At 45.1% G+C, this 13,661-nt stretch overlaps 2 protein-coding genes across 10 annotated transcripts in view; both read right to left on the bottom strand.

Moving 5' to 3' along the window:
- TRMT2B (tRNA methyltransferase 2 homolog B) overlaps nt 1-4,837 on the bottom strand; it is a 7,428-nt gene extending 2,591 nt beyond the window's left edge. The window contains 5 exon segments of the mRNA XM_014521242.1: nt 389-493; nt 652-864; nt 1,557-1,650; nt 4,133-4,252; nt 4,769-4,837. Of these exon segments, the coding sequence (XP_014376728.1) occupies nt 389-493; nt 652-864; nt 1,557-1,650; nt 4,133-4,252; nt 4,769-4,837 (601 nt within the window).
- TMEM35A (transmembrane protein 35A) overlaps nt 1-13,661 on the bottom strand; it is a 39,663-nt gene that overhangs the window by 11,354 nt on the left and 14,648 nt on the right. For 4 of the 9 annotated variants that reach the window (XR_003094729.1, XR_003094728.1, XR_003094733.1 and 1 more), the window contains 3 exons: nt 9,739-9,811; nt 9,469-9,539; nt 8,929-9,332 (listed from right to left, as the gene is read on the bottom strand). The gene's annotated coding sequence lies outside the window, so the exon portion shown is untranslated. Of the gene's footprint in view, nt 1-8,928; nt 9,333-9,398; nt 9,540-9,738; nt 9,812-13,661 lie in introns of those variants that run through there. The other 5 variants (XM_025207470.1, XM_025207473.1, XM_025207472.1 and 2 more) reach the window with 3 other exon arrangements.

The raw sequence follows: 13,661 nt of genomic DNA, 5'->3' as shown, positions 1-13,661 counted from the left end.
AGGCTGGATGATCTGTTCAGGTCCCTCCTGACCCTAGCTACTATGAAACTATGCATACAGCTTGAGGCTGCTCTCCATGTGAGCACAGAACCTCTTACCTATTCTTCCCCAGTGCTCCATTCCTGATGCCTCTTTCCCCAGCCACTTTCCCCCATTCTGCTTCCACTTTCTTTAACCACCAGGTCAATTTCATGCCCCTTTCACATAGAGTTTAACTATGAAAGTAGAGAGTGGGGTGCTGGTAGCAAAAAGCTCCTCCCTTTTATTGGAACAGAGCACAGTCCATAAATACACAGACACTGCTAGAAGCCTAAGGGCCACTGCCTTCCACCTAAGGGTCACTGCATTTTGTAGCAATTAAACTTCCAGCCAAAAGTGAGTTTCACACCATTCAATACTGCATTCTATCTGGCATCCTCTACAGCCTTCTCCACTATCTCAGTACCAAGGACCCTGGATACTTGGCGAACAAAAGAAAGACCAATCACACCTGGAAAAATGAGAGACAAAGGACTTATTCTCAGCTGTGGGAATGGAGATCTAGATAATGGGAATAGTGGAGGAACCACATTCTTCTAGGGACAGGAGAAAAAAACAAAACCTGGTTGAACTGAGGCTAACATTTGCCCATTGCACTATAGTGCTCAGTAGTTTCACAACAGACATCACGAAGGATGGTGTTTTCATCAGGCTGACTTAACTCCCTGACTGTCTGGTAGAGAATATCAGCCCCAACTGTGTTGATCTGGAAGAAGACATCTGGGGAGATGTGGAACTGCAAAACCAGGATTTCCTTAAAGATGTGTGGTTCTCCATAGAGAACCTGGTAGGGAGACTGCTCATGGGAACAGTAAATCATTGTGCCTAAGCAGGATATGAAAGAAACCATTAGAGAACAGCATTTTCAGAAGAGGTACTTTACTTTCATTTCTTTTTATTAGGGTGATTATGAGCAGAGGGAGAACAGCTCCCTCCTCCCATTCGCATGCCCTGACCTAATTTTTATCCATTTGTATTACTTTGCTAACAATTTCTTCTCTAATGTAGAACACCATCTCATAGGTGTTCTGTGAAAAGCAAGTTCAGACAATCATTTACAAGAATCCAGTCACTTTCAAATCCTGAATTGAATCAGTATGGTCAAAGCAGAAGACTGAGAGTCAAACCTGTGATCTGCTGGTTCACTGAAATGCAGCTTTGGGAAGGGAACTTAAGTTTTGTGCTGCAGTTTCCCGATCAGTAAAACAGTGGCAAGAATATTTATTTGCCTGCCTCACAGCAGCTACAAGAGACAATTTATTGTTTGCAAAATGCTTGAGATCCTCAGAAGAAAGACTCAACTTTCCCAACACTGCACCTGCAGAAGAGAATACCCAAGTACATTAACCTGTTATTTGTAATTTGTTACAAGCATCATCCTGAAGAAACAATACTTAGGTTACTTGTTTGAGGACATTAGGAAGCAGCACTGAACTTTCAATTTCCAATGTTCCTGTTGCCTTTTTCTCTACATTCTGACATGCTCTAAGTTTTACCAGGTGTCACCACATTTACCTTTCTTGGAAATAAAAGTGAAGTCAAGGCACAGGCTGCCCCAGGCCCACAAGTTAAAAATACCTTCAGTGATGCTTTCTGAGAACACAGTTTCTCCTGACAAAAGCAAGAGAAAAAAAATAAAGGCATCTGAATATGCTAGTTTTGCCCATCGTCAGGTAACTAATTTAGGAGAAGCAGCAGGTCTGATGTTACCATGCTTATGTCTCGTGAGTAGAACAGACTTTGCGCTGACAACTACCATAAACCTCCATTAACTTGGTGCCTGGCATTAGCACAGCCTGAACCTTCATAAGCGCATACTGTAGTTGTAATATAATCTCTGAGACACTCCTGTGGAATAAGTAGTTTGTGTACTGATCCTGTCATTACTCCTTTTAGTTTTTTAAGCCTTATCACTAGATGATAGTGGTATTTGCACCACTCTGCTTCATTTCACTTGATAGTGGCATTGTTTACAAGCCCCAGATCAATGACAAGGAGAAGCACCCTATCAGATCTGACCAAACTAGTGGACCTTCTTATAAAGTACATTCTGCTTAATTTTACAGCAGAGAATCAGTACATAACTGTCACAGGGCGCTAAGGTGCATGGTCCTATTAGAGCAGAGATTGCCCGGGGAGGGAACACAAAGGGCCAGATAAGAGCCCAGGTGCAGGTTGCCATGGCAACTGACTAATGAGGGAATTGGCCACACCTGCACCTGGTCATCTGGTTGGAAGAGGCAGGGCCCAAGGCCTATATAAACCCTACGCCTGGGACCAGGCAGCTCAGTTCCCTGCCAGCAGCTGAAGTGGAAGTAGCCTCCAGGAAGGAAGGGCCCAGAGATGCTACAGCCCCATTGGATATGTTACCCTTAGGGCTAATGGGGTACCAGGAGCCCATGGGGTACCCTTGCCTATAGGCACCCAGTATTAGAGAAGGAGTTTTACTCTTTTAAAGGGGCACAGCATGCCTTTCACTTCGTTATGTTATAGCCCAGGGGTTTCTGTTTGATTGCTGTTGCTTGTTTGCTGTCTGATAACACTGGTGGTTTGGGTGAGGCTATTTGGGGAAGGAGGAGGCCTCATTGGGGCCCCAGTGCCAGAAAGGGCGCAGATTTGGGGGGCATGGATCCCGGTGCCAGAGAGGGCACAGCGATAAGGGCTGTGGAGAGCCCAACACTGAGGGGCGCAGAGACAGGTCTGCAGAGAGCCCAGTGAAGACAAGAAGCTGAATTATAATGAGGCCTAGGCAAGACAATGCTAGTAGCATCTGTGAGGCTTGGAGCATGGTAAAGGGGCGGTTGGAGCCATGCATATAGCCCATAGTGCTGAGAAGACTCGGGTACCATACATCATAACATGGTACGCCAAGGGGTCTGTGAACCACAGGTTCAGTAAGATCTAGCCAGATCATGTCTAAACCTAAAGATCAAGGGCAGCCTCCCTATATCAATTATACCAACAAGACATGATGGGTGAGACAGAGTGCCTATAGGGCAAGACTGGCACGGTTAAGGAGCCTAGGGGTAACACTGCCACTCCCAGGGACCCCACCCTGATACAATAACTCAAGATGGTCGCAAGTTACAACACAATACAGAGGGCTTCTTATCTCCTTTCTTTCCATGGCAGAACACTGTTCTAGCTCTGGCTAGCAAGGTTGCCTTTTTCTTACCGGTTGTGTCCAATTAGACAGTTGGACTGTTTTCTCTGTTCTGCTGTCCAAGCCAACCACAGCATCTGCAAATATTCACATTATGGTACGTCACTCAAAGACAGGCTTCAGGCCTGCTGTTGCTCCTGAGCCATAGGCCCTCTGAAAAGCCTCTCCGTGGCAAGTGCGGCTTCCCCAGTTCCCCTGCAGCCTCTCCCGGCACCATCAGCTTCCTCGGTTCCCCTGCAGCCTCTCCCCGGCACCTGAGGCTTTTCCCCGGCACCTGCAGCCTCTCCCTGGCACCTGCAGCTTTCCTGGTTCCCCTGCAGCCTCTCCCAGCACCCACAGCTTCCCCCAACCTGATGCCCAGCTCCCCTGGCCCCAGCATCCCTCTCCCCATACCTTCCAGTTCCCCCGCAGCCTCTCCCCGACTCCCTGCATCATCTCCCAGCACCCGCATTTCCCCAGTTCCCCTGCAGCCTCTCCCAGCACCCACAGCTTCCCCTGACCCAGGTCCCAGCTCCCCCCCAGTCTCTCTGTTCCAGCTTTGGCCCTGGCTTCTGTGCAGCTTCTCCCTGGCATCGCTCCTCTGCTCTGCCACCTTTCGGCTTTTCCTTCGATCAATTACCCCAAGTGACCCCAAGTTACCCCTAGTGTTAACACAAAGCCACGAAAGTGTGTGTTTGTGCATTTGTATATGTGCATATAGTTTTGTATGAACCCATAGAGTGTTTATGTAGTTTGTGTGTGTGTAATTTAGTATCACACCCTCCTGTCTAACAGCATAATATTGAGATCCCAAGTGTTGATATGGCTTGTGTTAAGTCAACAATACCACTACAGAATTCAAGGACCTTGATGTAAGAATTAGGTCCAAATTACCAGAGTACAAAGTCTTGGCCCTGCTTAAGACCTGACACAATCTTGGTCACTTTCTACCTTGTTCTTACACTGACCTCCTCTACAAGCTCCCAGAAAGAGCCCCACAGTCTTTGGGTTCCCATCAGGTCCTCAGTTCACAGAGAAAGTGGATTTGTTTTGGTAGTCATTAATGATAGGCTGAGAAATGAGGGTAAAGCCCAGATGCAAGAAATGACAGAACCCTTTATCCTTCCCCACTCATTCTAGTGATTTTATGGGCAGCCTGGGAAGACATATGATTGTCACAGTACAGGAGAGCAGGGTGTATCAGTACCCACACTGTTTGAGTTTATAAGCCACTCTGTCTTCCAGAGGTGGCCTTTTTTGGAACTAGAGGGGTTTGCAACAGATTGGATTCCTGAGATATTGAAGAGGTGACATGAACTAGAATCCACTCGGAGTATTTATGCAAGAGGCCAGGCTTGTGTCTAAGGCCAAGGGTTCCTAATAGAACTGAACCACCCACCACCTGTGGTACTTGCTGCCTGTAGAGAAGAGAGCATTAGGAGCTGGAGTCACTATTGATCTCATGCTTGTCAGCAGGTTGTTCTATACCTGTTATCAATTTCAATCTCATAGTTGTCAGCAGAAGCAGGGTAGGAGGCCTGTCAGGGCCTTAGAGCTGGTGTCATTCCCATGAAAAAATTCTCTCACTGAGGGGACAACAGGACAGAGGGAACAAAGGAGTCCATCTGGTATCAGCATGGTTTCCAGTTTGTCCATGCCAAGCTTCTTGAGACAAGATGCCAGTGTCTGCAAGTTTTTCTTTTGACTTTCAGACTTTATCTGCAGAGAAGTTCTAAATCAGAAAGTACCTCTCAGAAACACAGGAGAGCACCAGATTGCTCATTAGAAAGGTAATGCACACAACTGGGCAGGTGAAGATGCTGTAACCAAGGCATAGCCGTGTAGGAGCATCATCATTTTCAGTCTGCTGTACCCCATACTCCCTCAGAGCTTCGTAGCAAAAACAGGGGCAGATCATGGGTTCCCTTGTTCCTAAATGGTCTGTCTCTATGAGTTGATCTAATGGAGAATTTCTGCAGGTTCCATATGGTTTATGACATACTGGCGTGGTAATTTGGACAGTAATTCTACCTGGTAGAGGATAGTGGTATAAGCATACCCATTATCTACTTCACTGTATTACAGGTCCATCCATTCAGTTGCTTTAAAATATTTAAACCAGCAGTAAATAGGATCTGAGTAAACTACTGAATTAGCAATGGTGAAGGATTCAAAGGATCTTCCCTAGAAAAGGGGAGAATTGAGTGGTTGGTAAAATGTGACAGGGGAAACCCCTGTGAGCACATCTTACCTTCAGCTGTTCTTAAAAGGGGAGTCACCACATTGGATAGTCTGAAAAACACAGAACAGCTGTAAAACACAGACCCAAGTGCACCCCAAATACAAGTAGTCTCAGGTCCATGCAACCTATGGAAGAGCTGCACATAGACAATTCCTGAACAAACTGCATGCTAGTTGCTCTGTGGACAGAGCTCATGTGCACTTTGGAAATCTTCAAGACCAGCTCAGCCTTAAACATAACCCCCTAGTGGTTGCCTTGACTATGGTGACTTGTATGTCAAAATAGAGTCATTTAATGATTGCCCCCAGGAGGACTAACCCAGCCTTTTGCATTTGGGACTGGATGGTGTAGGTCACACTGTTGGATTAGTACAATTCATCAAAGACTTGAATGGTGATACACACAGAGGGGTAAAGTGACATCACCCACAGTCAATGGAGGAAGCCGTAAGATTGGCAGAAGACTATATGATGGTGGAGCAAGGAGCTGAACCTGTAAAGAAAGATAGAAGTGGGAGCTCTGTGTCAAATGGGAGGCAAGACACCATGAGTCGGGGACATAAAGCTGGAAGTTTAAAAACAGCTAGCCATGAGATTAGAAATTGGGAACCAAAGGAAATATTATGCTTCAGATGTGGGGAAAAGGGGCACATTGCTAGATTTTTGTCCCCAAAGGGGAGCAAGGGACCAAATGCAGGATTTTCCACATGACTGCAGTTTTGGCAGACACAAAGCCCCAGGTGAAAGTCCAGTACTATAATAGAGATTAAAGTAGGGAATTTGATAATCCCTACAATTGTAGACACAGGATGCACTCAAACTATGGTCAGAGCAGATCTGATTCCCCCACAGACAGGCCAACCTAGACACCTGTGAGCATGATGTGTATTCATGGGGTTTCATATACTCATGAGAGAAAGAGATTATGATTGAGTCATGGGGCATATAGAAGAGATGGCTGTTGGATTCACAGACACCCTGCTATGTCCCATGCTATTAGGTATGGATTGGCCTCATTTGAAGGAAGTAGTGGGGCATGGGGAATCTCAAGGAAGAAAGATGTAAGGATCAACAAGACAGAGGATGTATAGGGGTAGATGCAAGAGAAGACAACCAAGAAGAAAATCTTGATGCTGAGATGGATTTAGAGGAAATTATAGGAGATGGGCAATTCAGAGAAAGGCAAAGGCAGGAACCTCTGTTTCAGAATATTTACAAGGAGAATTTGACTAAGCAAGAAGATGAAGTCGCAAATTCAGGGTTGGTGAAAGCGACTCCTGGGTTTGAGGTAAGGGTATCCTGTATCGGGTGGACTAGGGAAGAGGGGGTAAGAGGTCCTCCAAATCTTAGCACCCCGCCAATACTGGTCTATGATGTTAAAGGTGGCCCATACATTCCCCATGGGGAGACATCTGGGGAGGGATAAGATGGAGGCATGCCTCAAACAGAGAATGTTCTGGCCTGGTTTGTATAAGTTAGTAGAGAGGTATTGCTGGGATTGTCCAGAATGTTACAAAGTTTCCGATATTCAACCTGCGCATTTACCTTTGGTGCCATTACCCTTATTTGACTGGCCATTTGATCCTATAGCATTGGACATTGCAGGACCATGTCCCAAGAGCAACACAGGTTACCAATTTGTCTTGGTGATAATAGATTATGCTACTAGGTTCCCTGAGGCTATACACGTGAAATCAGTTACAGTGACAAAAATAGCAGAGGAGCTTATGAAGTGGGTGTCATGTGTGGGTATACCTCAAGAAATTCTTACATACTAGGGAAAAAATTTAATGTCTAATGTGTTGAGGGGGATTTGTAGTATACTGAAAATCAAGCAATTAAGGACTTCTATGTATCATCCACAGACAAGCTTTTTAACCGTACCCTAAAAAGCATGATTCGTGTGTATATTCAGGGTGATCCTAGAAAGCGGGAAGCCATAATTCCTCCATTATTGTTTTTGGTTGGGGAGGCACCGCAAGTATCCACTGGCTGCATTCCATTTGAATTAGTTTATGAGCATAAATCTCAAGGGCTACTGGATATAATCTGTGAAGGGCGGTTAGAAAAAGTCCCTGGAGAGATGTGTCAACCTCACCCAGTCCAAGAGTTCCAGGAAAGATTAGGAAGAGTAAGGAACCTTCTACAAGAAAACCTGGGTAAAAGTCAAGTAAGACAGAAGCAATGGTATGATGAACATGCCAGAAATAGAAAATTCAAAGAGGGGTATTGGGTGCTATTAATGTTGCCTGAAAACAATCATAAATTGTTATCTAGATGGCAAGGACCATTTCATCTTACTCGTACACTAGGCCCAGTGAACAATGAGGTACAACGGACAGAACCTGTGAAGAGAAGACAAAACTGTCATGTTAATTTGTTGAAAAAATGGCACAATTAAGAAGGATGGCTTATGCAGGGAGTGGTTGAATCACAAGATTTGGATGTGATAGGAGACCCCATATTGTGTGAGTTAAAAGAGGACGATCTGAAAGTGGGGCAGAATGTATTAGTGAAACAGCAGAAAGAGCTGGAGCAATTGGCGAGAGAATTTTGAGATGTTTTCAGTGAGAAACCAGGAAAAGTGACAGCAGTAGAACATCATATAAAAACTCCCACTGGGTGTATAGTGAGAAATCATTGGAGATGTTTACCTTGTCACCTCTGGCAGTCTGTTAAGGCAAGAGATCAGTCAAATGAAATGGCTGGGCATTATAGAGAACTCCATTAGTTATAGTACCAAAGTCCAGTGGTTCAATGAGCATTTGTGTAGATTATAGGAAACTTAATGAAGTGGCAACTTTCGATGCTTTTCCAATGCCATAGGTTGATGACGTGGTGGAAAAGATAAGACAAGAAAGGTACATTTTGACACTTGATTTAACAAAGGGATATTGGCAGATCCCTATGGCTATACAGCATAGAGAAAAAAAGGCAGTTGATATGCCCTGGGGTTTATTCCAGTTTAGGAGAATGCCTTTCAGATTGCATGGGGCAGCCGCTTTGTTTCAGAGGTTGATGGATAGGATCTTAGCACCACATCAAAGTTATACCTCAGCATATATAGATTATATTATAATTTTTTCTGAAGACTGGGTACAGCCCTGTCACCACCTGAGGGCAGTATTACAAGAGTTAAGGCACGCTGGATTAACTGCTAACTTCAAAAAGTGTGCACTTGCTAGGGAGGAAAATCACTATTTAAGTTTCCAGGTTGGACAGGGTTGAATACAACCTGTAGCCGATAAAGTTGCTGCTATTAGAGATTATAAATTACCTAGAAATCAAAAACAGCTTAGGTCCTTCTTAGGGTTTGCTAATTACTACTGAAGGTTTATCTGAGTTTTCTCCGAATTAGTGGGCCCATTGACAGACATGACAAGAGGGTGAGTAAGTCAGTTATGATGGTCTGAGCAGGCTATAAAGGCCTTCAATGAGGTCAAGCAGGCTCTTTGTAAAACAAAGAAACAAACCCAAAACACAGTACTCTACACGCCCAATTTCCAAGAAGTATTTTATTTACAAACAGATGCTACAGGAAGTGCTCTGGGAGCGGTCTTATTCCAAAGAGTACAAAGAGAAGAAAGATCCATAGCTTATGCCAGCAAGCAATTTTCAGGAGCTGAGGTTAGATATTTTACCACAGAGAGGGAGTGTTTGGCCATCAGGTGGGGGGTGGAGATTTTTAGATATTATTTGCTAGGGAGAACATTTATATTAATCACGGACCATGCACCATTAAGACGGCTACAGTCAGCAAAAACTGACAAGGCATGTATAATTCATTGGTCACTGGCGTTACAGCCTTTTTGTTTCTCAGTAGAGCATCAACCCAGAAACAAGAATATGATTGCTGACTTCCTGTGTCATTCCATACCTGCAGAATAGATACCATCACAGAAGATAAATGCTGCATCAGAACAAAAAAGTGATTAAAAAAAAGATAACGATTTAAAAGAATTTATTAGTTATATACCTCTCCCCTCTTAGTTCCTGTATCAGGGAGCCCTTGGACCCTGTTACTAACAATGGAAAGTTAAATTTACCAAGAGCTGAAAACATGGACTGGAGGTGATGACATCATCATCCAGCATCTCACGGCGGGAGATTCTAACACCTGTAAGAAATTATAAACCGTGAACCAGAAATAAGAAGGGGAAGGTCTTGAAAAGGACACTTCCTCAATAAACAACCCCCAGAAGGGGACGAGGAATGCAAATTCAACCCAGAGGGCTGGGAGAACCTGTGCGGAGGCACAGGAGCTATATAGTGCTACCTGATTTGTGAGAACGTCATGCAGCATAGAGCCACTTTACCTGAATTGAGAAAGAGGTGAGACACTTGCAGGAGGCGGGGAAACACGGAGCCTTCAGCAACCAGAGGCAGGAGCTGAAAGAGATTGACAGAAGTACCACTGAGGGTGAGCTCAGCCAGGAGCCACTCACCAGACATAAAGACTGTAAGATTAGACTTCGTTGACCTTGCGGTGATGCTATCACTTTAGGAGACCTTTTGTGAGAAGTAACAAGTTAACTCATAAAGATTGACGTTAAGACCTGCAATTATCTTTTGTTGCTTTAGTTATTACATTTATTCTCCCATCAAAGTTGTGGCAGGCGAGTGAACATGTGGGACTAATTGCAAGAATATACTCATGATAACAGCGATGATGCATCTCACCATCTGCACCCCACCATTTGAAAATTCTAGATCTGCCAATGACTGTATGCACTAGAGGTTTTTGTTTGGGATCTACAGAGTCTGCTTCCTTTTGTTACATGTAAAACAGCTTTCCAAATGCAGCACAAAATTTGGGTCTATGCTGCCTTCCACATTTGCTGCACGTCCACCTGGAAGCTCTCTCTCCTTTTGAGAGCTCCTTAACTATGGAAAATTCCACTGTGTAAGATTCCCTCTTCAGGCCATATTCTTTCATGTCTACTGTATATACGACTCCTTTTCATGCACTGAGCTCTACTGCCTGGCACATTTGGATAGTCCTTTCTAGGGAGAAATCTCCCTGACACAGTAGCTTTTCTTTTAATACACTGTTTCCAGTGCAACAAATAATCCTATCACTAATTGGAGATTCTGTCAAGTTCCCAAAAGCACAGTTCTTACTCAGTCTCTATAGTTCAGAAACTTACTGGCCTATACTTTCTCCTGTTGTGTGGGGTGTTTTGTTTTGTTTTGTTTTTTTGTGGGGAGGGAGGTTGCACATAAAAAAATGTGTCTCTTTCAAGAGTCCCATTCTTTTTTGGCGTGCAGTACTCCTCAAATTTGGATAGTACTTTACTTAATTTCAGATGTGGACCTTTTTGAAGGTAAAAGTATTATAAACAGCCAAGGATTCCTCCCCCACATCATACAAGAAGACTGAGAACTTGACTTGATCATTTTTTTTTCTTCTGCCCCTGGGGCTACTAGCAACCACTCAAACCTTTGTCTGAATGCCCTCCAGTTCTCTGATATATTGTCCAACAGCAGAAGGGCACATGGAGTTTGCAACACTTCCATGACTAACTGTCCTTGGACTATTACTAGGCAGGCAAAGCCTGCTGCACGTCCACCTGGAAGCTCTCTCCCCCCCTTTGAGGGCTCCTTACCAATGGAAAATTCCACTGTGTGAGATTACTGTGCATTACTGCTCTTGCACTGTTTCCAACTTTTTTTTTTAGTTTGGATCTCAAATTCCTTCTCATTTGCCTCACCTGCCACCACATAGTGATCACCAGTTTCAGTGGACATACAGTGAACTACATAACAGGTTTTATACCAGAGCAGTAAGCAACTCCCACAAACACTGTCTGCCTCTGACTGACTGGCTAGCTCTTAACTGAGGGACTATCTCCCAATTACCAGCTCTTCTAAATTAGGGAGTGTGTCTCCTAATTATAACTGCCACTGTACATAGAATATATTTTCTGTATTTTAGTGGAACAATTTAAATTTTCTAACATAATTACCCATTTCAGAGTAATTACCCATTGGGTAACTATCAGTACAGTAATTACCAAAAGGCTGATAAATTGAAGACTCAGATGCCAGTTATTCCCTCACACCAAAATCTTTTGTTTAGGTAAAATTCATACCTGATATAACTGCTAAAAGCAGGAAATAATCCAAACCATTCATGTTTGAGAAGGCTGCCCTATGTCTTTAAGGAACTGTGAAATGTCTTTATCTCTTTGGCAGTCATTTAATGTTCTCTCATACCTTTGCATGTATGTTTTTACAGCTTTATCAAGTTCTGGGTAGTTTCAATATTGGGGATCCTTATAATCACTTAATGAAAACAAAGTACAGAAGTCTACATAATCCCCACCTACTATATATGCAAAGATAACCTATGGAGATTGAAAAAAGGAGGTTACGTCACCCATAACAAAGTAGGTTTAATAATATAGTGCTTTAGATCTGTGTACGTAAAATGTGTTGTCGAAGCAGTCAGTGTAATCCAGGGGTGGGCAATTATTTGGGATGCAGGACCCCTTCAAGGTTTTTTGTGAGCTGTTGCTGGCTGGGGGGAGGGGGGAAATGACAATTGATCCTATGCTGGATGGCGTGGGCAGGCAGCAGTGTGCCCTTGTTGCCAAGACGGCAAACGGTTTACTGGGCTGCATTGGTAGGCGTGTTGCCAGTAGGTCAAGGGAAGTGATTATTCTCTATTCAGCACTGACGCCACATCTTGTGTACTGTGTTCAGTTTTGGGCCTCCCACTAGAGAAAGGATGTGGGCAAATTGGAGAGAGTCCAGTGGGGGAAACAAAAATGGTGAGGGGGGCTGGAGGACATGACTTATGAGGAAAAACTGAGAGAACTGGGTTTATTTAGTCTAGAGAAGAGAAGATTGGGAGGGGATTTAATAACAGCCTTCAACTACCTGAAGGGGGGCTTGAAAGAGGATGGAACTAAACTGTTCTCAGTGGTGGTAGACAACAGAACAAGGAGCAACGGTCTCAAGTTGCAGCAAGGGAAGTTTAGGTTAGATATTAGAAGAATTTTCTCACTAGGAGGGTAGTAAAACACTGGAACAGGTTACCCAGAGAGGTGGTGAAATCCCCATCCTTGGAGGTGTTTAAGGCCCAGCTAGACAGCTTTGGCTGGGATAATCTAGTTGAGGATGGTCCTGCTTTGGGCAGGGGGTTGGACTAGATGACCTCCTGAGGTCCCTTCCAACCCTAACTTTATGATTCTATGGGCAGCCAGGGCCAGAGCCAAGGCCAAGGCTGAGATTGCAGGGCAGTGACAGCACGGGCCTGAGGCCCCAGGCAGAGCCATGATCTGCTCCCTACATGCCTCTGTGATGGGTGCCAGTTCCACAGGCAGGAACCAGGCATTTCCTGCCCACCTGTGGCCCCAGCCATTCATCCGGCTGAGCACGCCCTGCCCACAGGGGTGCCAGACTAGTCTCCATGGAGAACCTACCTGCCTGCCTGCTCTGTCCGGTGGGTGTGGCGTGGATGGGCCTGAGCACCTGGGAAGCAGGGCCAGGTCTGGCATTAGTGGTGGAGACACTGGCAGCAGCAACTGGGCAGAGTTAGATAGCACCACAGGGGCTGCTGGGAAGCGAGTCCCACTGCTGTGCCGCCCCACCCCAAAGGTAAGCGTGTGTTCTCTTCTAGGTTGGTGGATCTCCTCCAGCGGGCTTTAAACTAGGCTTGTCGGGGGGAGGGGAAGACGAGGGCGGGGGAAGCCGTGGACCACCAAACCATGTGGCACCCACAAGGACAGTCCAGCCTGAAGGAGAACATCGGGAACCTGCAATCCATGGGGCAGCCAGCAGTACAGCACAGGTAAGCAATAAGGGGCCCTTTGGGCATCAGAGCCGGGGGGCAACAAAAGCCGCCAGTCACAGGGCTCAAGTGCCTGTGCACCAATGCTAGGAGCATGGGGAGCAAGCAGGATGAACTAGCACTCCTGCTTGCAGAAAACACCTACAACTTAGTAGGACTAACAGAAACCCGGTGGGATTCTTCCCACGACTGGGCAGTACACATTGAAGGTTATAAGCTGTACAGAAAGGATAGAGTGGAAAAGAGAGGGGGAGGACATATCGCTATGTCAATGAGCGATATATACATCAACCCTTATCAAAATGGAATCGGAGGAGGAGAAAGTAGAAGGATTGTGAGTTAGATTACATGGAGGTCAAGGAGAAAGGGATTTGGTGGTAGGGGTCTGCTACAGACCCCCACACCAAGGGGAAGAACTAGATTTGGGGCTCCTGAGGCAGCTCT

The sequence above is a fragment of the Alligator sinensis genome, unplaced genomic scaffold (assembly GCF_000455745.1).
Source record: "Alligator sinensis unplaced genomic scaffold, ASM45574v1 scaffold387_1, whole genome shotgun sequence".
Taxonomy (NCBI): Eukaryota; Metazoa; Chordata; order Crocodylia; family Alligatoridae; genus Alligator; species Alligator sinensis.
Note: the sequence above shows the minus strand (reverse complement) of the source record. Positions and strands in the feature narration are given on the sequence as shown.